Below are 23,838 nucleotides of genomic sequence, written 5' to 3'. Positions count from 1 at the left end.
AAATACTTTTTTTTTTTTTTACGAGGCAGCACGTTACCACATAGCTAGCGCAGAGGTATGTGCCTTGGATTCCTGTTACTAGGTTCAAAATGGTTCAAATGGCTCTGAGCACTATGGGACTCAACTGCTGTGGTCATAAGTCCCCCAGAACTTTGAACTACTTAAACCTAACCAACCTAAGGACATCACACACATCCATGCCCGAGGCAGGATTCGAACCTGCGACCGTAGCGGTCGTGCGGTTCCAGACTGTAGCGCCTTTAACCGCTCCCTGTTACTAGGCCAATAGTGACTAGAACGTGTAAGCCGCTATTTAAAGGACAAGATTAGTTGCGATTTCGACGTGCAACGACTTTCCTGGGCTGAAAACCGTAAATTTACAATCTTTTGTTACATCTCAAGCGATAATAACTCAGATTATTAAATGGAGCCGGCCGCGGTGGCCGTGCGGTTCTGGCGCTGCAGTCCGGAACCGCGGGATTGCTACGGTCGCCGGTTCGAATCCTGCCTCGGGCATGGGTGTGTGTGATGTCCTTAGGTTGGTTAGGTTTAAGTAGTTCTAAGTTCTAGGGGACTTACGACCTAAGATGTTGAGTCCCATAGTGCTCAGAGCCATTTGAACCATTTTTTATTAAATGGAAATGATAGGAAAAATCAAGTGAACTTTGAGGCTTAATTCCGTGCACACCAGGAAGTAACTCGTCGATCACAGAGTTGCGAAACATACTCTGCCTTGTTGTCAAATCTCAGTTCCAGTACCAGTAGGAAGAACACGAATCGATGCGTTCCTACAGAGGGCTGGGAAGTGACCATAGCAGGCATCTCAAAGATGCGGCTGGCACGGCTTGGAATACGTAAGGCGTCTGATTCGTATTTCTGTAACTAGGTTTAGGGACTGGAGGGTAGTTACTAATAGTACTCAGAACTGACTGTAAACTAAGCATCATAAATCAGTAACTCTCGTAGTAGTTTTTATATTTCTTTCGTACTCAAAACTAAGAAACTCATTCACGGACGTTTTCGTGCCTGGTCGATAGTCGAGCACAACAAACAAATAAAAATAAAAAACAATGGTTGTGTATGTGTATGTGTGTGTGTGTGTGTGTGTGTGTGTGTGTGTGTGTGTGTGTGTGTGTGTGTGTGTGCGTGTGTGGAGAGAGAGAGAGAGAGAGAGAGAGAGAGAGAGAGAAATATAAAAAAGAATGAGAGAGAGAGTAAATAATTGTTGTAAAGAAATTGCATCATGGTATGTAAAGAAAGCTTTCATTAAAATGACACGTTCCACATCATTACGAAATGTCCTATTCATGATCTAAGGAACAAATACTAATCGAATCAAAATTAATCTAATCTAATCTAATCATATTGCTGACTAGCCATGAAGAGTCATGAATTACCGAAATTTTCGCCGATATCAGGAACCAAATCTAAACTTGAAAATAAAAGACCACAGTTTTCGTAATAAACCGGGACTCCTATCAAGACCCTTTCGTCCCTGTTAACTAACCACGGAAGATGTCTGATATACCTCCATACAGAAGTAACAAAGTGTGCATGCGTTTAAAGATGAAGCGCATGATGTGAAGTTCTGTGACGAAGATACGAACCCAACATGTAATCGGATTGTTGACTAAGTAAAATCAAATGTTATGCATCGGTTTTTCTTACCAGCTGCTAGCTGTTTGAATCTAAAATAAGGATACAATTTTTTGTGCCTGAGCGACAATCGAACCGCACACCTACTGTCCTTCTTTATCATCCACGAATATAGCTTAAGTATCAATTGGTTACTCACCAACAGTAAGATATGTGCGTGTTTGACCAGAAATAACGACATCTATTGCGAATGTTGGCAACACATGAACAGACATTAAAAATGCATGTTAGTTTTCACTAGCAGGACGTTGTGCACGTGATAGGGCTTGAAGTGAAATTATGAATATTTTTCATTCCATTCATATTTTTGTACCGGATCAGTGTTAGGACCTACATACTTACCTTTGGAGGAGACCTAGAGAAGATTGCAGTCTTGGGAAAAGGAACGAAATGATTGGACTATACTGTTCCGAGAGATTCAGATCCTCGAGAGAGGAGATACGAATTCAAATCACAGTCCAGCCCAAAATTTTTCAGCGTCTGTAGTTTAATCAAGTACAAGTAAAATAAGAGCCCTGTTCCTTTAAATGGCTATCGATTCATCAAATAAAATAAAACTTCCTAATGTAAGTAAGTTTACGTTGGCGCAGTATTTCCGTTTACCATGACTCCCGCCTATGTCATTTCCCAACGTAAACCGGCTCTGCCCAGTTGGTAATGAAGGAGCATGATGTTTCATGCGGATTCTGAATTATAAGTCTTTCTCTTGAGGTTACCAGAGGTAAAGTAAATCTGTTTGTGCCTCTTAAAAGTAAATGCCTGAACCCACGCATTGAACCTGTGATAGTTCGTTCCACCAGACCATTGTGGCCACATTTCCCACCCCAGGAGTGTGCTGTAACGGATCATATGCTTAGCTTGCAAAATTGGTCACAGTGGAAAAAAATACGAATCTATTAAATGGTTAAGTAGAAGCAAGAACCTGACGCGGAGATTATGCTATTCTCATGTCAGCAGGATGTAAAGACTCCTCTAGGCATCATGGCCCCGATGTGAAGCCATTTTGAATTTTTCACTAGTTCATCAAATTTCTTAGTTCGAGAAAATCCACTGTGAAGTGTGAAGTTACCGGATAATTCGATTATTACCGTCATTATTACTCTCATTTTCTTCATACTGCTGCTGGAACGCATGTGCATGAAAATCATTTAATACTTTTTGGTCATTATGGAAGTAGTTGCCCAAGAACAGGTTCTTTCCATGTCTACGGAATTCTTTTCATGTTAATATCAAACATCAGCAATTACTCGTAGATTACATTAAAAGTAAAGTAATTGATGAAGACATCACTTGATAACAAAAACGCGCTTTCTTCATTTAGTTGCGACTAGAAATGGCTGTCGAACACTGCCAAACCAAAAGCCAAGGGATCTTACTGCCTTCCGGTATACGTCGCTGTCAGTTCTTCGATAAGTTTTGGTCGACGTGACTTGTTTCAAGTTGTGTATGAGAGAGAATGTTTTAGAAAATCAATTGATTTTGTAATCATTTAAATAAAACAACATGACCTTCCAGTGGGAGACATTTCGTCCCCCTTTTCCTTCTGTGAAATTTGTCAGTAAGCTTCTTGCCTTCCGATCAGCGAAATCCGGCAGAGTACGGCTGGTAAACGATTCACAAACCACGATTTAGTGCCGTTAAGACGATTTCTTTAGACACTGTCGTAGCTGAAGGAATTTAGTTTCCTTTTAAATCGTCTTATGCAGCAACGTTCACAGATATCTGAAATAGGAAAAGCTCTTTATCAAAGTACGAAGGTTGTAAAACAAACTTCCCACAGTTAGTGTCAGGTTGATCTTTCCGTCTGATAGCACTGCACAAGTATTTTGTCCAAGAGGTATCACAAGTAGTGTTCCTGTAGCTGTGGGAATCATTGGTTGAAAACGAGTTTAACAGCAATGGGTACAGTACTGCTAAATATTCAAAATGATTATCAGTCTAAGTCAGAGTTCATTCACAAACTGAGGCGTATATATAATACTGAAGCTAGACTGTGTATCCTTGTCTTTCTTGAGTGGGCATTGGAAGGCGTTTACACGCACGTATACAATACTATGAATACTTCGAACGCTATAGTTAACGTTGCTCTCATAAACTAATTTTGCTTCTTTAATTATTCTGGGTCTTCAGCGTGCAATATGTGTTGTAGGTACAGTCTTAGACAAAAAAATTGACCACTTAATCGTTCACGTAAGGTGGGCAATACAGTCATGCTCCCCTCAGAATTATATGTCCGGCAATATGCTCGATCTGGCAACATTGTAGACTACAGCACTTCCCAGAGGCAGTCTTGACTGCAGTCTGAGTACATCAGTCTTGACCACGACCGTAGTTTTGAGGTAAAACACGAGACTATATAATACGACCTCTAGCAACAGAAAGCACATGTCGACAAAATTTTTATGGCCCCTTTCCTCTCCATGCTGAAGCTACGAGTGCAATTCAAGCGAATCTACAATATATTTCGCTTTCTGTCACATTGGTAATAACAGTTTTATTCAACACTGTTTTAGCGAGAGATTTCTTGGCCGCTCATCTGCCTCTGAACACCGCACGCGTCTGAGTTCTCTGGGGCCCGTTTGCTGGCTGCCGGCGGGGGCTGAGGCACTTCGCTGCCTCGCCTTCTGCCGACAACGTCTGCTCCACTCCTCACTCCCGACGGTGTAACATGCTTTAATGTTGTTGAGTGGTGACCCATAAAATCTGTCTACGATTTGTGTTTCATACTCGATAGCAACGGAGGCACAAAACCGTTTTTATTTGATGAGTATTTTATTACACTAGTATGCAATACATCAATGTGGCACAGAATTAATTTCATTGTTCCTGATCCAGTGTGCTATAATTAAAGCATCACATCCTGTTCTTTTTCCTTTCACAAGAGATTCTTCAAATAATTTATTTCTGTCATGGATTCATATGTGTTAGTCAAGGCAGAGAGAGTAAATGCAATGTAATGAGTTTTGTTTCTTTCTTTGATTCCCTAAGGTAAATGGATGTGAAACATTGTGTCAATACCTTTGAGAACCTGCTCTATAGCTACCTAGGCAAAATGCTTGTTTTGAGGTCCATACATTAATTAATGGAGAGGTGAACGCTGTTCAAAAGTGGTATTTAAAATATTCAATTGGATTTAAGGTGACAAAATTGCCCATATTTGAAGCTACCCAGAGAAAAAGTAAGTTGCTAGAGCTGCTGTTAGCAAATGTTTGCTACTGTGGAAATTTCGCATAGGAGCCCTATAGTAATCAAGAGGTTCATTCCCTTCATACTTATCACCCTGGCATGTGAGTCTTAACTAAAGAACAATATTGAAATTCGTACTGTTGACGGTCAATTCGAATTTCTTCAGAAACGCTTGTATGGTGAAGCTGCTTGGCAGTCAAAAAGCCGAGATCTATGACCATTAACACAACTTGTTGTGTCGAGCTACCAAGAGGACTTGATGTGTAAAAGTTTTCTTCCAATTCCGTTACAGAATTTTTTCTGGAAATTCGCAGCTCCATAAAATAAATCAGTAAAAAATGCTTGCACACACTGATCCCTGCCACGGTTAGAATTGACGACTCACTGAGCCGTTGCGACACGAGATATGGGCGGTGGCACGGGGCTATGGACACACTGTTGCCAGCACACCACTCTCATCATGGTATTGGTCGCTCAGCCTCATAACGCATCATGAAAGATAATAGAAGTTGTCACTTACGTGAAGAATAGCATTTCTTTAGCCAAAAAATTGAATTTTCTGTCTCAGTGTCTAGGGGTTATATAGCACGAGTCATTCAAATGGAAAGGGAATATCAAGTGAATTTAGCGAGTCAATTCAGTATCATACGTGGAAGTGACTGCACTGTCATAGTGTTGCCAAATTTTTGTGAGGATGTTGCCAATTCTCGGTTGTGCTAGGAACAGCTCTGTAGCGGTATGTGAGGAGAATCCCATGCTCGTGTCATAGGAGGATACGGAGAGGAGGTGTGGGGTTTGGTTAATATGCATTGTTTTCTCCTACCAGTTGTGTCAAACATACAGGTGTATAAACTTCAATCACGATTACAGTTTCCCACAAAATATATACGAATAAAACACTTACCTTATTACTTTGTGACAAAAGATTGTTTCAGTACAATAAAAAGTCTTTGGAAATCAACTTTGCCCACCTGTCACGAAAAATAAGATAATAAACACTTTGCACCTCGAAATCGATTGCATCTATGTGCAGTCTTGTGATCATACAAGTAGAATTTCATGAATTGCACGAGAATGTAGAAAAATGTTGGTGGGAATGGAAGCTATAAGAAAGACAGTGAACTAATTATTCTGTGCCACGTAATAATCAATTCATTTCAAAATTCAGAAGAGAAGAAACTAATAATTATGCCCATTAAGTCAGAAACTAAAGTTCAGATGCGGCCACTGTGCAGATCTGCGCGTTTTCACCTTCAGATCTATACAAATAATGTATGCTAACCAGCGTATTCATTGCTTTCGTAATGTTTCCCTCTTGTTTAGTGTTCTAATGATGAACGGGATTCACACCCATGAGTCTGATTGTTTCTTTGTATGCTTCCATGTTCGTCTCGTGATGTACAGCAAGGATAGTTGATAGGTAATATCTCGTTGTACTAGCGATATGTATGGCTACAGGGTTCTTTCTTTTCCCTCTGCAAACAACCAGAACAGAATTCAGTAACAAAGTGGTAAGAACACCTATGCAGTGTGCAAATTAAACACTCAGCCTTTCTTGGTTATTTTTTTAATCGTTAACAATTGTCTGTAATGCAGTAAACATCCTTGATTACTGGTTTGTTATTACTACCTTTGTTATTGTCATTCGTCACCTCACAACAGCTTTTCTATCACTCATTGCTGCCAATGCATGTAATGAATGGATCAGGATGATTAGAATGTGGGATATTTCGTCAAGGAGTATATACTCATTTATCTCGGCGTCTTGTGTTCAGGGTAATATGAAAATGTCAGTAACAGAAGACAGCAATGGGATGCCAGTGATGCAGGCAATAATACCCAACTATTTCTGTCGATTTAACACCATGGCGACAGACAAATTGGTGTCTCAATGTATTTTGATTATACTTCGTTAGCCTTCTGGCGACCACGTTCTAATACCTCGTAGGAGCAGGCGTAACATTTTGCTTTTTGAACACCAAGCAATAACACACAAAGGTAGTAGATGGAAGGATACAAAGAAACAATCAGACTCGCGTGTGGATCCCAATCGTCGTTATAAGACTAAATAAGAGGGAAACATTACGAAAGCGCAGATCTGCACAGTGGCCGCATCTGCACTTTAGTTTCTGTCTTAATGGGCATAATTTCTTGTAAAAAAAGCACCTGTTCTGGTTCGTGATTCCAGTCTCGCTGAATGTAACATTTTTATCCCTTCTGTGAAAGAGCTACAAGCAGTCAGATCAAACATCGATAAGGTAAACGCAAGAAAACACTTTCGGCACATATTGCAATGGTGAAAAACTTACAATGCTGCACAACAGGTAATGCCTCTTCCGTTGCTGACAAGCAAATTTCGGGTTTCTAGGAATACATAACTTTATTTATGAAATGCTACATTTGCATACCTCTTGAATATGACACAGCATACCAATTAAACACAGACCCAATCGAAATCTAAGTGAGTAGTATTTTACTAATTCGGTCCGATAGAGGCAAGCTTGTGTACAAATACTCAGCTTTATTAAAACAGACTTTCGTCGTAAGGTTATCATGGGTAGTTTTATTTCATTTCTTATAATACAGTGCACAATTTTCGTATGGTTTCTTTTAGTGTTGTTTAAACAATAGTAGACATGAGAGAGAAATTAATCATCAATGATATATGCGAATTCTTTGATGTTATCTATAACAGTCTGACAATGCACATGCAGTTTATTGATTACATGCATGTAGAAAACTTGTTCTGAGTTAAAGTTGTCAAACAAGGTTTGAAGAAGAATAAAATGCCACTACCACACGACAGCCAATGTAGAAAATACTTTTCTGACGTATTTTGGCATGATGCGCTCTCCCCATACATAATACAAAAGTTTCAAGATGCATCTGCTGCCTGGCCGTCTATTAAACCTGAAAAGAACAAAATGCCACAGTAGTTGGCCCTTTTTCCACATGCGACTATTTTGGGTTGAGAAGAAAGGTGAATTGTGTTCTGCAGACAGAATTGCATTTTAAAAAAATGTAGCAGTGAACGTATTTGAACTCGCGACATTTTGTCTACAGTGCACTACACTTATCGTTACACTACTAAGTGAACCATAGCTGCAGCAGCTTCAGAAGTCAACAACAATTTCTCCAGAACTTCCGCATTCCCCATTGTTGTGAGATAATGGATAAGGCCGGGTGTAGGCGTCTGAGAGACAGACAGTTACAGATTTTCTTTAGCACTGCGCGACGTTTTCGACAAACAGATAGCGCAACAGAGTAGCTCTAGTGGAAAGGAACGCTTCCTATTTAAATTTATGCATCCTACACTGTTGGCAGTTTTGTGTAGGTAGCAGATACGTGATTTTATTTCGGTGATTACAAAATTGAATTCAATGTATGCACTGGGTAGCCGAGGCAGCTAGTTCATGGCGATTCGGTCAACCAAGTAAATGAATGTATTGAACAAGCTGCAAACCAGCCTGTGTGTCAGAATTCTCATCCAGTGTGGTGCAACGGCGTTATCATAGAAAAATGAGCCATAGGGCTGAGGATTAGGTGGCCTGTTCGATTGCTGATAGCTTTGTATACTAATGGTCGGGGTTCGATTCCAACTTCTGCTGATGATTTTTGATAGGAAGAGACAGATTATATTCTCTTCTGGCTATGCCAAGTGAAGAAGGTATAATGGCATTGTGGTCTGAAATTCACATTAAACATGATTTTCCTTCTCTACCAAGTAGACATTACGTTGAACCACAATAAAGTCAGGAGTGGCGACATGTAGAAACTCTATCATCAGTAAACTTTCTTATACTAGTTATTTATTTCTAGTGATGAAAGACAAAAACATATTTTACGTCACAGGACACTTAATCCATCTTTTATTTGAGCTTCTGTACGTCGATAAAATTGGTTCTGAACTGGGAATGCAACTCAGACCACCCTTAACGCGGAATTTGATCCCTACGTGACAATACAGCTCGACTACAATTAGTTGTTTGTTCAAAACTGCAGATTCCTCAACATCTCCACATATTGCGCGTGAATGGGTTCGAATCCTGGCCAGGCACTAAAGTTTTCATTATGTATTATCAAGCTCTAGCATGAGAACACCAATTTGCTGGTGGATAATAGTTTTGATGTTTAGTGTGTTTTCATTCGTTGTCAACACTAACGATATCTGCCGTTTTTGGCTCCCAGTGAGACACAGAACTATTTGCGAGATCACTGTAAGTACAAGGATGTTATTCCGAGCTGCTGGTAGAGAAAAATTCGGTAGCTGACGTCTCTTTGTGTGTAGTCTCGGTAGCTGACGTCTATTTGTGTGTAGTCAACAACGATATGTGTGGGGTTCGATTACCAGTCATCACTGAACCCTTCGTCATATTATTTTTAGTTCAAACATGCTCACATGTCGCTGCTGGTGTATCAAACCAATATTTAACGTTCGAGTTCTCTAGAATATAACAGCGACAGATGCCGGGTTGGAGTCCTGGGAGGGAAAAAATTAATGATTCGTCTCGTCATTTCAGTTAAAACATCTTGCTACTGCCGTGAAAATCCGATATGTCACAGTTGATCGTGATTCGACAACAATCCGATTAGGTTCTGGGTTCATATCCCTGTCCAACACAAAGCTTTTCCTCACGGCATTTCAAGTAAGTTACTTGTGAAGAAGCAATATTTAACATCTCTCGTAATTCGTTAACAGGGACAATAGATGCTGGGTAGGAATTCGCGTCCGTTAAAAAAGTTTACGTTATGTATTTTGAAGTTGATATTTCCTAACTGATACCGTCTACAATCGAGGTATATCTCTCTCTGTATGCCTAGTCAGGAATGACAGTTTCCGTCAGTCACGAAATCTTTGCTTAGTCTGCATGACCTGGGTTTGAATCCATATGCAGAACGAGACGGTTCGTCGTGTCATTTGAAGTTCACAAATATTCTCAACTAGCAGCTCGTGAATAACTTAAATTTTTAATGCCATTTTGTGTTAAATAATAAGTACGGTATGTTACTTTGAAGAGGAAATCATGAATACTACGGACAAGCTACGTGCATTACCTATCTGACGTAATAATGAGAGTGGTAACATTTCAGGTACGTCGTTTATTGTAATAAATGTGAGCTTACAAGCCTTAAGGACAGTCTTACCTGTGATAAGGTGTTCGCTGATATTTGCAGTATCGTGGTATTACTTTACATCTTGAGTTATTGGGATACAGAGCAGTGTTTTCTCGTTGTGATTTGTTGGAACCATTTTCAATAGTCGAACGAGTGTACCGAGGAGCGATTAGAGGACCTGCTAGACAGTTGCGTTAAGAGGGTTGTATACGAATCAGGCGAAATGCAATTCAGGTCGTTCGAATACTTTTGAGCACGACTGTACATGTCGTGTCAGTTCTATTCTGATTTGACGTACCCCATTGAGAACAGGGTAGGTCGTGAAGTTAGACTATTTTTCCTCTACGTGGCTAAGCACTCTTCCATATGGCGTGAGGCGTCAATCACCAAGTCAGACGGAACCTCGAAGGGAAGTTCGAAAATACGTATGCTTCTTAAGCCCAGTCTTACGTGATCAATAGTTACTTCTCCAACATGTCCATCAGAGTGACGAAATTTGAGTCCATGTTTAGTATGTTAATGATTCTGTCACACATTGCATCGTTAATCAGTTTGACGTAAATGACAGTGCTCACTATGGAGAGGTATATTCCAATAAGTTCGTTTTAGTGAAGTTTAACTTCCTCTCGTAGGAACCTTTCAATTTGATAGGATTTCAGTCTGGCATATTCATTCGAAAACCATTCTATATCGAATCGTCGAAACGTGAGAGTACGCCGAATAGGTAAACAACCGCGCACGACCAAACTTCCACGGCAGGGACGTCCGTGCTGCAGCACCGCCGAAGGCAGACTGTCACTGCTTCGAATATCCTAGCATCCCTCCAGGACTGACCTAAACTTCGATATGTTACCGAGTCCACGACCCTTACGCTCGCAAATTTCGCGATTCACGTACAAGGAAAGAGAAATATTTTTAAGGTAATTTTAACCTGTCAACGCATGGACCAATCATTGATGGTTACAATATCTGTGTTCATACAGTAGTTGAAATCAGTATAAAGACATGGATATTTGTGGGAAAATTAACATTGTCGGTTGGAATAGTTGCGCACACTGTACACGCAAATGATATCCAGTACACTGGCGAATGCAGTTTAATGGTATTGCATTTTACGTCAGTAGTTCAGCATATACAGGCGACAGTTATTAAACTATAGGAAATAAAATCCTCGTAACTTCCGAACTGTTTGCGTTAGAACGTTCAAACTGCACGGCTGGCCGCGGGGTATTATGGGAATTAGTACGATGAGAATATGGTCTGGTTTAGCGACGAAGCCCACTCTCATTTGGATGAGTTCGTCAATAAGCAAAATTGGCGCATTTAGGGGACTGAGAATCCGCATTTCGTGATCGACAAATCTCTTCACCCTCAACGCGAGATTGTGTGTTGTGCAATTTCCAGTCACAGAATAATCGGTGGGATATTCCTTAATGGAACAGTGACTACCGAACGCTACGTGAAGGTTTTTGGAAGATGATTTCATTCCCATTATCCAAAGTGACACTGATTTCGACAATATGCGATTCATGCAAGACAGAGCCCGAGCCCATCGAAGCAAGAGAGTGTGTGATGTCCTGGAGGAGCACTTTGGGGACCGCGTTCTGGCTCTGGGGACCCAGAGGCCACTGGTATGGGCCTCGATTGGCCGCCGTATTCTCCGGATCTGGACACATGCGACTCCTTTTTGTGGGGCTATATTAAAGACAAAGTGTACAGCAATAGCCCCAACAGTTCCACAGTCACACAGTTTTCTCTGTGTTCTGTCAAAACATACGTTTTTAACGGTTTCAAATTTTTCCGTGTGTAAACCGTCAAATCCTGCATATGCCCAAGCAAATCTGAACATGTCCTGGAATTTTGGAGAGCGAAATTGATTATGTGTGAGTGCCTGAACTCTGGTAATTGTCTGAAAATAAAAATTTAAACTTTTTACTGGAGGAAAGACTTGAACCAAGGACCTCTTGTTCCGCAGCTGCTCACGCTAACCACGGTACCACAGCGCTCCTGTGCCCATATCATCCTTGATGTTGCCTATGTTGCCCATGGACTACTCAGTTTGTATATTTTGCTTATTTTTTCATAGTTCCACATAAATTCTTCCTGTTTTCTCGATTGATCTGTCTTCAGATTTTCATGGCCTATCCACTGTGCCAAATTATAACTAAATCTGAGGGGGCTGCGATGGGGAGGTTCCCTTGTCAGAGCCATTTGAACAACCTAACATAACCATATTTATAACAAAGGAAAGTAGTCTATTATGAACTCACTTTCCAACTGGATGCGTCCTCTGGTGATTCTTTAATAACCCAATCACTAAATCCAAAGCTAAAACCGCTAAATATGAAACTTCCTGGCAGATTAAAACTGTGTGCCGGACCGAGACTCGAACTCGGGACCTTTGCCATTCGCAGGCAAGTGCTCTACCAACTGAGCTACCCAAGCACGACTCACGGCCCGTCCTCACAGCTTTACTTCTGTCAGTATCTCGTCTCCTACCTTCCAAACTTTACAGAAGCTCTCCTGCGAACCTTGCAGAACTAGCACTCCTGAAAGAAAGGATATTGCGGAGACATGGCTTAGCCACAGCCTGGGGGATGTTTCCAGAATGAGATTTTCACTCTGCAGCGAAGTGTGCGCTGATACGAAACTTCCTGGCAGATTAAAACTGTGTGCCGCACCGAGACTCGAACTCGGGACCTTTGCCTTTCGCGGGCAAGTGCTCTACCAGGTCCCGAGTTCGAGTCTCGGTTCAGCACACAGTTTTAATTTGCCAGGAAGTTTCATATCAGCGCACACTCAGCTGAAGAGTGAAAATCTCATTCTGGGAACATCCCCCAGGCTGTGGCTAAGCCATGTCTCCGCAATATCCTTTCTTTCAGGAGTGCTAGTTCTGCAAGGTTCGCAGGAGAGCTTCTGTAAAGTTTGGAAGGTAGGAGACGAGATACTGACAGAAGCAAAGTTGTGAGGACGGGCCGTGAGTCGTGCTTGGGTAGCTCAGTTGGTAGAGCACTTGCCTGCGAAAGGCAAAGGTTCCGAGTTCGAGTCTCGGTCGGGCACACAGTTTTAATCTGCCAGGAAGATTCATATCAGCGGACAGTTCGCTGCAGAGTGAAAATCTCATTCTGACCTCTAAATATGTTTAAAATAATAAATTATAGGTGTACATAAACCACAGCTCACCGATCGACTGGGCCAGACCGAAATTCAAAACCTCTCGGCACAATTGTCGTAGAATCGGTGGGACGACCGTTCGTTAGCACGTCCTAGAAGCTTACTGAATAGGATATTTCGATAAAGGACCGAGAATGACGGAACTACTGAGCCTAACCTACTACACCGATCGGTATGAACGATACAGAATAGGGCGTCAGGTCCGGCTCAAATTTTCATTTATCACAAACATCTGAAAACAATACCGAATTGCGAAGTGCGAATCAATTTCGTTGTGTTTAATTTCACCAACGAGCTTCGCCTAGCGCGCAGTTCACGCACTGCGGCCCGTTGCGCTGTTACGTGCAACCTAGTGTCGTCACGTAAACTACACTACTGGCCATTACAATTGCTACACCAAAAAGAAATGCAGATGATAAATGGGTATTCATTGGACAAATATATATTATACTAGAACTGACATGTGATTACATTTTCATGCAATTTGGGGGCATATATTCTGAGAAATCAGTACCCAGAACAACCACCTCTGGCCGTAATAACGGCCTTGATACGCCTGGGCATTGGCTCAAACAGAGCTTGGATGGCGTGCACAGGTACAGCTGTCTATGCAGCTTCAACACGATACCACAGTTCATCAAGAGTAGTGACTGGCGTATTGTGACGAGCCAGTTGCTCGGCCACCATTGACCAGACGTTTTCAATTGGTGAGAAATCTTGAGAATGTGCTGGCCAGGGCAGAAGTCGAACTTTTCCTGTATCCAGAAAGGCCCGTACAGGACCTGAAACATGCGGTCGTGCATTATCCTGCTGAAATGTGGGGGTTTCGCAGGGATAGAATGAAGGGTAGAACCACGGATCGTAACACATCTGAAATGTAGCGTCCACTGTTGAAAGTGCCGTCAGTGCGAACAAGAGGTGACCGAGACGTGTAACCAATGGCACCCCATACCATCACGCCGGGTGATAAGCCAGTATGGCGATGACGAATACACGCTTCCAATGTGTGTTCATTGCGATGTCGCCAAACACGGATGCGACCATCATGATGCTGTAAACAGAACCTGGATTCATCCGAAAAAATGACGTTTTGCCATTCGTGCACCCAGGTTCGTCTTTGAGTACACCATCGCAGGCGCTCCTGTCTGTGATGCAGCGTCAAAGGTAACCGCAGCCATGGCCTCCGAGCTGAAAGTCTGCGCTGCTGCAAAAACGTCGTCGAACTGTTCGTGCGTCCGCAGCTCGTGGTCGTGCGGCAGCGTTCTGGCTTCCCGCGTCCGGGTTCGTGGGTTCGATTCCCGGCGGGGTCAGGGATTTTCTCTGCCTGGTGATGACTGGGTGTTGTGTGATGTCGTTAGGTTAGTTAGGTTTAAGTAGTTCTAAGTTCTAGGGGACTGATGACCATATATGCTAAGTCCCATAGTGCTCAGAGCCATTTGAACCATTTGAACTGTTCGTGCAGATGGTTGTTGTCTTGCAAACGGCCCCATCTGTTGACTCAGGAATCGAGACGTGGCTGCACGATCCGTTGCAGCCATGCGGATAAGATGCTTGTCATCTCGACTGCTAGTGATACGAGGCCGTCGGGATCCAGCAGGGCGTTCCGTATTACCCTGCTGAACTCACCGATTCCCATATCGGCCGACCTTGTGTGAATGCTCTGAAAAACTAATCATTTGGATATCACAGCATCTTCTTCCTGTCGGCTAAATTTCGCGTCTGTAGAACGTCATCTTCGCGGTGTAGCAATTTTAATGGCCAGTAGTGGAGGCACGCACTCGTTTAGTTACTAAACCACTCGACTTCATTACTAACCTCGTGTGAGCCAGCTTTTGCCCTCCCCTTGCCACTAAATAAGCGACGTTCATTTTTGTCTTTCGTTCCTTTCCTCTTTTTTATTGTGGCCGTTGCGCAGAAGGCGGGAAAGAGAGTTACCTTGGGTGGGTATCCGCAGCCCTCTGCGTTCACGAAGAAGCGCGTGTTGACCACGTCCCAGTCGGCGGGCGGGTCTGCGCCGGCAGCGAACGCGCGGCGGCTGTAGTTGACGAGGATCTGGTGGCAGCGCGGCGCCGCGGACGTGCAGCCCTCGCGGCAGGAGGCCCACGAGCAGTTGTGCAGCCCCTCGGCGTACACGTGCTCCGTCGTGGCGCACGTCACCGGCTCCGGGTCGTAGTCCGCCACGATGGTCGACACCGCCGGGTCGACGACGAACGGGATCAGGAAGAGGAAAACGAAGACCGAGACGACGGCGACCGTGCCCAGGCACAGCGACGTGTAGAACTTGGCCTTCTCCACCAGAGACGACTCGTGCGCCTCGTCTCTCGACACCCTGCTGAGGGAACCCATGGCAGAGAGTGACTCCGGCACAGCTCACTCCCAGAGCAAATTAGTTTATGTTTCTTACTCTCCCTCTCACACCAGCTACCTCAGTAACTTACGGGCAAGAACGGTAATCCTACGGCCAAAGTTTAACGAGGAAGCTGCGCTATCTTATAAAGACTCACTTTAAATTTGGCAGGTTGTGTAAGAGTTACTGCAGCTGAGCAACGATATTGCAAACAGTCTACAATTCTATACTTTTCTTCCTGGGAAGAAGGATAGGAACACTTCTAGATATCTACAAATAAATTTATCAAATGACGAACAGCTTCAGTTTCTACAACAATAACAACAACGTAATAAGCTCTTCTCTTTCAAACCCGAAGAGTATTAACTAACTTACGTTCAGTGCTATAAGTGTTATATTTGTTATGCAACTGTTTAAAAACTCGTTAGCAGTCTGGAAACGTGAACGAATATTTCACTTTGTATCACTTTTGCAGTCACAATTCGAATATTTTGAGCAAAGGTGCAGATAATGTATTGCTCAAGATTTAATACTCTATAATCTCAATACGTAAATCCTTTAATTAGTCTGAAACTTCTTGTAAAGACATCTAAAAAATTATCGTCTCGAAGAACACTACTCTCGAAGATAATTCAAGATGGAAATAATTGTCCGTGGCAGCGTGTTGGGCTGTCACAAGTGATTCAGCATCCCGCGTCCCCCTCCTCGGTGTACATGCAACAAGGGAGCAAGCAGCGGCAGCGAGTGACGTGGACGTGGTGTGTCCTAAGCGGAGTGCGTCGCTGTGGCGGCCAGCTCAGTTCTCTTGCAACGGGAACATATGCTGGTGGTGAGCGGGGCTCTCGTCTAGGAGGGGGATGCCTGCAACACACAACACGCAGCCTCTTAAACTTCGTTAACTGCTCCACAAACGTCAAACATGCCAATAGAACAAACATAGGGAACACACAGTAATATATATAAGCTTAGCGCCAGCTGCTTCGCTCGCATTGACCTTATAGTCCGCACAGAAAATTTTTGTTTCCTTTTAATCGAATTTTTATGTTGTTCACAAATTGCAACATCTAAAATTTGCACGCTAATTAAGGCCATAGAAGCATCGTCTCTTACGAATTCACTTCTGAACAAAGATCGATTCTGCCAGCTAGAGACCTTTGTTAATACTGCCATTTGAGTTCACGTTGTGAAATGTCCACAGAAACTTTCATCCAGTAACATGTATTTATTTAGAAGTCAAATACAAATTTTCATACAAATGTTTTAATGTAACGAAATGTTTTCATAAAAAATTTCATTCCCTATTCTACCCCGTTAGGAGTTAAATTTCCAAAAAACACTGAAACACGTATTTCTTTATCAGGTTGCCCTCCACGGGGTGGGTGCACGCAACGACTGTGGTTAAATTGGGTTAGATACAGCAGCAATCAGTCGTAGAATCAGGTTGCTTTAATATGACATTTACAGTTATAACGCAGATCAGATTTCGACCTGTTTCAGGTCATTATCACTGCTAAAACAAATACAAAAGTATATATTACAATGTGATTTACAAAAGTTATAAGTCCATCACATCGTTGTCTTTTAATGTTAACATTACATACCAGTGCGGAATTGTAGCAGTAGCCAACATATAATTTTACGACAGTAATGGTTGAACTGTGTAAGCATTCACTTGAGTACGAACAACTGCTACAATTCCGCACTGGTATGTAATGTTAACATTAAAAGACAACGATGTGATGGATTTATAACTTTTGTAAATCACATTGTAATATATACTCTTGTATTTGTTTTAGCATTGATAATGACCTGACACAGGTCGAAATCTGATCTGCGTTGTGACTGTAAATGTCATATTAAAGCAACCTAATTCTACGACTGATTGCTGCTCTATCTAACCCAACGTATTTCTTTGTTTTTTATTTCTATCTAAGAAGTGAAATATCAATTTTCGTAGACGGAGCTTTAAAAATGCTTTACTAGTACTTTAATAGTGACGTGTTTTCAAGAAACAAAATGCTCCAGCTATTTCACCCCCATAGGGTCTAAATTAACAAAAATGCTGAAACAGTTATTTCATTTTTTCTGACCGAGAAATCAAATAGCAATTTTCGTACCTCTAGCTACAAAGTTATCCTAATATCGACATATTTTAAAAAATTCCTATTTCACTCTCTTATGGGTGGAATTTCAAAAAATCCCTTCTTAAACGACGCCTAGGCTATAAGATCAGCACCCCTGCAAATTTCAAGTTTCTATTCTTAGCGGTTTGGGCTGGGCAATAACGAGTCGGTGAGTGAGCCAGTCAGTCGGGACAGTGCGGGTGATCTGAAACAGTCTGACACGCTTGTCAGCGTGTTGCAGGGTGGTATGTGCTGAGAAACAATTATTAAGGAAAAAATTCTGTCTGCTGCGCCGTTTTCGAGTTCATTAACATTGAAGTTAGTCAATCAGGTCGTTGCGCGCAATTTCAAATGACCCACCAGAGACAGTGTTACAAAACATGATTTTCGTTTGGTTTCCTAAAACCAAAAAAAATTGCGATACGAGAATTGGACATGGCACGTTAGTGAGGATCGGACCAGAACTGAAGGATGAGCAGTCTCGTGCGTTGTCATCAACGCTGTGAGAGCAACTGACAATAACTGTATTTGGCGGGACGCCTGAATTTCCGCATGGCTAACTTTAATACAAGTTAACTCGGAAGCGGTCCAATGTATCGAGCGTTTCATTGACATTTATTTCTCAGCACACCCATCCTGCAACGGCCATACAAGCTTTTCAGATAGTTTCTGACCACCCTTATATAACTGTACTACTAGAAAGTTGCACAGGTCACACCAACACAAAAGGAAATAGGGATAATCCGATTAAATACAGATCCATATCACTGACGTTGTTTTGCAGTAAGAGCTTGGAACATATACTGTGTTGGAACATTCTAAATTACCTCGAAGGTTACGGTCTATTGACACACAGTCAACACGTATTCAGAAAATATCATTCTTACGAAACACAACTAGCTCTTTATTCACACGAAGTAATGAGTGATATCGACAAGGGACCTTAAATTAACTATATATTTCTACGTTTCCAGAAGGATTGTAGCCGGCCGTTGCGCCCGAGCGGTTCTAGGTGCTTCAGTCCGGAAACGCACTGCCGCTACGGTCGCAGGCTCGGACCCTGCCTCGGGCATGGATGTGTGCGATGTCCTTAGGTTAGTTAGGTTTAAGTAGTTCGAAGTCTAGGGGACTGATGACCTCAGATGTTAAGTCCCATAGTGCTCAGAGCCATTTGAACCATTTTGAACCAGAAGGCTTTTGACACCGTTCCTGACAAGAGACTTCTAATCAAATGGCGTGCCTATGAAGAATTGCTTCAGTAGTTCAACTGGATCCATGATTTCCTCTCAGAAAGGTTACAGTATGTAGTGATCGACAGAAAATCATCGAGTAAAACAGAAGTGAGATACGCATTCCCCAGGGGAGATTTTTAGGTCCTCTATTGTTCCTAATCTACATGAACGATTTAGGAAATAATCTGAGGAGCCTCTTAGATTGTTCGCAGACGATTCTGTCATTTACCCTCTAGTAAAGTCATCAAAAGATAAAAGCCAATTGCAAAATGACTTCGACACGATATCTGAATGGTGCGAAAAGTGACAATTGTCTCTCAATAAAGAAAACTGTGAGGTCACTCACACGAGTACCAAAAAAAGCGATATCCGTTAAATTTTGATTACACAATAAATCATACAAATGTGAAGGCTATGATTTCGACTTAATACGTTGGAATTACAGTTAGGAACAACTTAAATGGGAACAGTCACATAGATAATGTTGTGGGGAAGCCAAACCAAGGACTACGTTTTATTGAAAGAACACACAGAAGATGCAACAGTTCTACTTAATAGACTGCCTACACTACCCTTATCTGTCCTCTGCTAGAGTATTGCTGTGCTATAACGGTTGCTTACCAGAGACGATTGATAGAGAACGTGGAAAAATTGTGTCACGAATTGTGACCCTGGATAGCTCATGCCAGAAGGAACCAAAATTACTAATGTTGTGTAGGTCGACAACGCACAACTTTTAAACTACGGAAAATTGGCGCCACGCGCTCCGATTGGCCGTGGGATTGCCCTTTGCCGAATGCTCTGGACAGCGGATGACGGCGAATGCTTTGCCTGCTGGAGATCGCGATGTATCCAAGGCGAGGGACGTTTCTATGTGTGAACCGACAGCCATAGCGCTGCCCGTCAACCAACGAACGGCAACAGGGCAATCCCACGGCCAATCGGAGCGCGTGGCGCCAAGTTTCCGTAGTTAAAAAATGGTGAGTTGTCGACTTACACAACATTAGCAATTTTGGTTCGTACTGGCATCAACTATCCAGGGTTAAAATTTCGTGATAAAATTTTTCTCCACTCTGTATACAAAGACAAGTCGCTGTTTAACATTTTTCCGAAAATTTCGAAAATTGCTTGACTGATTTACTTCGAATTTTTACACGATTCTATAATAAATTTGCGGATGGACAGAGATTACATGTCTTTTAAACATACATAAGTATGTATATATTACGCAATGGCGCAGGGTTATTATAAAAAATCAGGAGAAGTTCTTGACCGATTTATTTCAGATTTTTGCACGTTACTCTAATAAACATTGGTATAGATACAGGTTACAAATTTTCTAAATATATGTGGTGTATAAATATATATTTAAAATCTACACTACTATATAAAGACAAGTCGATGTTTAATGTTGGTACCAAAAATCTCGTAAAGTTTTCGACCGATTTACTTCAAATTTTTTCACAACGCTCTAATAAGAAACGGACGCAGGCTACATATTTTTAAAATAAATGTGATATATAAATATATATATATTTAAAATATATACTACTATATAAAGAAAGGTCGATGTTTAACGATGTTAGCAAAAAATCTCGAAAAGTTCTTGAACGATTTTCTTCAAATTTTTAAACGATACTCTAACAAACGCCCGGACACACACACACACACACACACACACACACACACACATTATATCTGATGTTCATGTGTATGTACTACATCTTCTTCTAAATCATTGAACCGATTTCAACCAAACTTGGTACGCATATTATTTACCGGACGGAAAAAATCACAGTGGCGGTATGAAGACCCACCTATCAAAGGGGTCTGGATGGGGGTGAAAAAGCAGCATAGCCCATGATGCGCGAGAATACCCATACTTTAGTTATCCAGTATTTCGGAATGAAAGCACTTGAAGACTTGCAATAAACTTTACACATAATTTCAAACCTTTTAGAAACTTTTTCTCGATGACTACTCCCACAAAATGATCAAAAGAAAAAACTGTCGCTTGCTATATTTCTGCCGTTAATGCAGTAAAACAGCCACATGAAACATGACATTTTAATTTAATATTCCTTTACTGCTAACTGTATTCGTGAGAAAATTTGCAGACAGAATTGACATATACCACTGAATGCACCAGACAAATTATATTATTGTACTAACCTAAGTTCAGGAGGTACAGTGTCATAAACACTGAATGTATGAAAAACTACCGCATTATTCAAGACGTAAACTTATTACTTCGTTACTACTAACCCTATTCACAACGCTTTTCACAGACAGTACCCGCACTTTTCGCTGAATGTACCTAAAAAATATAACATTGTACGACATATAGTTAAGAAAATATGACGTCAAATACTGAGATGGAGAAAAATCTGACTCATCAACATGACGTTTTAACTTATTACTTCTTTGATACTAAATCTATTCGCAACACATGTCGTAGACAGTGTTTACATATTCCACTGAATGTACCTACATAAGTAGATGATTGCACGATACATAGTTCAGGAGATATGATGTGAAATACTGAGATGTGTGGAAACTGCCACATCATCCAGTATGTTTTAATTTATTATTTTTTTGTTATTAGCGCTATTCACAACATATTTCGCAGAGAGCATTCACATATGCCTCTGAATGTAATCTGGAAAAAAGTCATTTTACGAAACATAGTCAGGAGTATGATATCAAAACACTGAGATGAATGTGAAACCGCTGTATTATGCATGAAGTTTTATTACTTCGTTACTCCTAACTCTATTTACAACACATTTTGCAGACGGTAGGCACATAAAGAATGGGGTGTACTTGCAAAATTATATCATTGTGCAGCACATAGTCCAGGAGAAACGACGATAAACACATTAAGCTGTGTGAAAATGAAACTAGAGGGCGAAATTCGCTAGACATGGAGGTGAAATATGTGCACAAACGCGCATGAAATTTGTTAAATATGTATAAAATACACTCCTGGAAATTGAAATAAGAACACCGTGAATTCATTGTCCCAGGAAGGGGAAACTTTATTGACACATTCCTGGGGTCAGATACATCACATGATCACACTGACAGAACCACAGGCACATAGACACAGGCAACAGAGCATGCACAATGTCGGCACTAGTACAGTGTATATCCACCTTTCGCAGCAATGCAGGCTGCTATTCTCCCATGGAGACGATCGTAGAGATGCTGGATGTAGTCCTGTGGAACGGCTTGCCATGCCATTTCCACCTGGCGCCTCAGTTGGACCAGCGTTCGTGCTGGACGTGCAGACCGCGTGAGACGACGCTTCATCCAGTCCCAAACATGCACAATGGGGGACAGATCCGGAGATCTTGCTGGCCAGGGTAGTTGACTTACACCTTCTAGAGCACGTTGGGTGCCACGGGATACATGCGGACGTGCATTGTCCTGTTGGAACAGCAAGTTCCCTTGCCGGTCTAGGAATGGTAGAACGGTGGGTTCGATGACGGTTTGGATGTACCGTGCACTATTCAGTGTCCCCTCGACGATCACCAGTGGTGTACGGCCAGTGTAGGAGATCGCTCCCCACACCATGATGCCGGGTGTTGGCCCTGTGTGCCTCGGTCGTATGCAGTCCTGATTGTGGCGCTCACCTGCACGGCGCCAAACACGCATACGACCATCATTGGCACCAAGGCAGAAGCGACTCTCATCGCTGAAGACGACACGTCTCCATTCGTCCCTCCATTCACGCCTGTCGCGACACCACTGGAGGCGGGCTGCACGATGTTGGGGCGTGAGCGGAAGACGGCCTAACGGTGTGCGGGACCGTAGCCCAGCTTCATGGAGACGGTTGCGAATGGTCCTCGCCGATACCCCAGGAGCAACAGTGTCCCTAATTTGCTGGGAAGTGGCGGTGCGGTCCCCTACGGCACTGCGTAGGATCCTACGGTCTTGGCGTGCATCCGTGCGTCGCTGCGGTCCGGTCCCAGGTCGACGGGCACGTGCACCTTCCGCCGACCACTGGCGACAACATCGATGTACTGTGGAAACCTCACGCCCCACGTGTTGAGCAATTCGGCGGTACGTCCACCCGGCCTCCCGCATGCCCACTATACGCCCTCGCTCAAAGTCCGTCAACTGCACATACGGTTCACGTCCACGCTGTCGCGGCATGCTACCAGTGTTAAAGACTATGATGGAGCTCCGTATGCCACGGGAAACTGGCTGACACTGACGGCGGCGGTGCACAAATGCTGCGCAGCTAGCGCCATTCGACGGCCAACACCGCGGTTCCTGGTGTGTCTGCTGTGCCGTGCGTGTGATCATTGCTTGTACAGCCCTCTCGCAGTGTTCGGAGCAAGTATGGTGGGTCTGACACACCGGTGTCAATGTGTTCTTTTTTCCACTTCCAGGAGTGTATGTTGGACATGTACGTATGTGAGCAAAGCCACGGGTGAAAAACTCATCCTTAAACCCCTGCAACGATTTCAGTCAAATATGGTAGAAATACTACTTACAGTCTGGAAAGAAATACTGTAGAGGTAAGAACGACGAGCCTCCTATTGATGTCAATGAAATAACGTCACGAGATAAGGGAGGAAGAGGAGATGAATAGACAGTGAGGGAGAAGGGGGAGGGAGGTACAGACAGGAAGATGGGGAGATATACAGAGAAAGGAAAGAGGAGGAGATGAACAGAGACAAAGGAAGGAAGAGACAGGCAGAGAGATGGGGGAGGAGCAGATGAACAGACAGAGGGGGAGGGGGAAATGGGCAAAGAAAGAGAAGAGGAGGAGATGGATAGAGAAAGGGGAGAAGACATGGACACGGAAAGGCAAGAGGAGGAGACGAACACGGAGAGAGAGAGGAGGAGATGGACAGAGAGAGAGAGAGAGAGAGAGAGAGAGAGAGAGAGAGAGAGAGAGAGAGAGAGAGAGAGAGAGAGAGGGAGGAGGAGATGCACAGAGGGAGGGGGAGCAGTGTATTGAGAAAGAGAGGAAAAGAGGAGTTGGGATGAGAGG

General features: G+C 42.7%; 2 protein-coding genes across 2 annotated transcripts in view; both read right to left on the bottom strand.

The window, feature by feature from the left end:
• Positions 1 to 15,483, bottom strand: part of LOC126470708 (protein tipE) — an 82,891-nt gene extending 67,408 nt beyond the window's left edge. Inside the window, exon 1 of the mRNA XM_050098710.1 lies at positions 15,067 to 15,483. Within this exon, the coding sequence (XP_049954667.1) occupies positions 15,067 to 15,477 (411 nt within the window). The 5' untranslated portion in view covers positions 15,478 to 15,483. The remainder of the gene's footprint in view (positions 1 to 15,066) is intronic.
• Positions 15,484 to 16,208: 725 nt separating this feature from the next.
• LOC126469788 (uncharacterized) overlaps positions 16,209 to 23,838 on the bottom strand; it is a 229,428-nt gene continuing 221,798 nt past the window's right edge. Inside the window, exon 2 of the mRNA XM_050097038.1 lies at positions 16,209 to 16,339. The gene's annotated coding sequence lies outside the window, so the exon portion shown is untranslated. The remainder of the gene's footprint in view (positions 16,340 to 23,838) is intronic.

This window comes from Schistocerca serialis, chromosome 3 (genome assembly GCF_023864345.2).
Source record: "Schistocerca serialis cubense isolate TAMUIC-IGC-003099 chromosome 3, iqSchSeri2.2, whole genome shotgun sequence".
Lineage (NCBI taxonomy): Eukaryota > Metazoa > Arthropoda > Insecta > Orthoptera > Acrididae > Schistocerca > Schistocerca serialis.
Note: the sequence above shows the minus strand (reverse complement) of the source record. Positions and strands in the feature narration are given on the sequence as shown.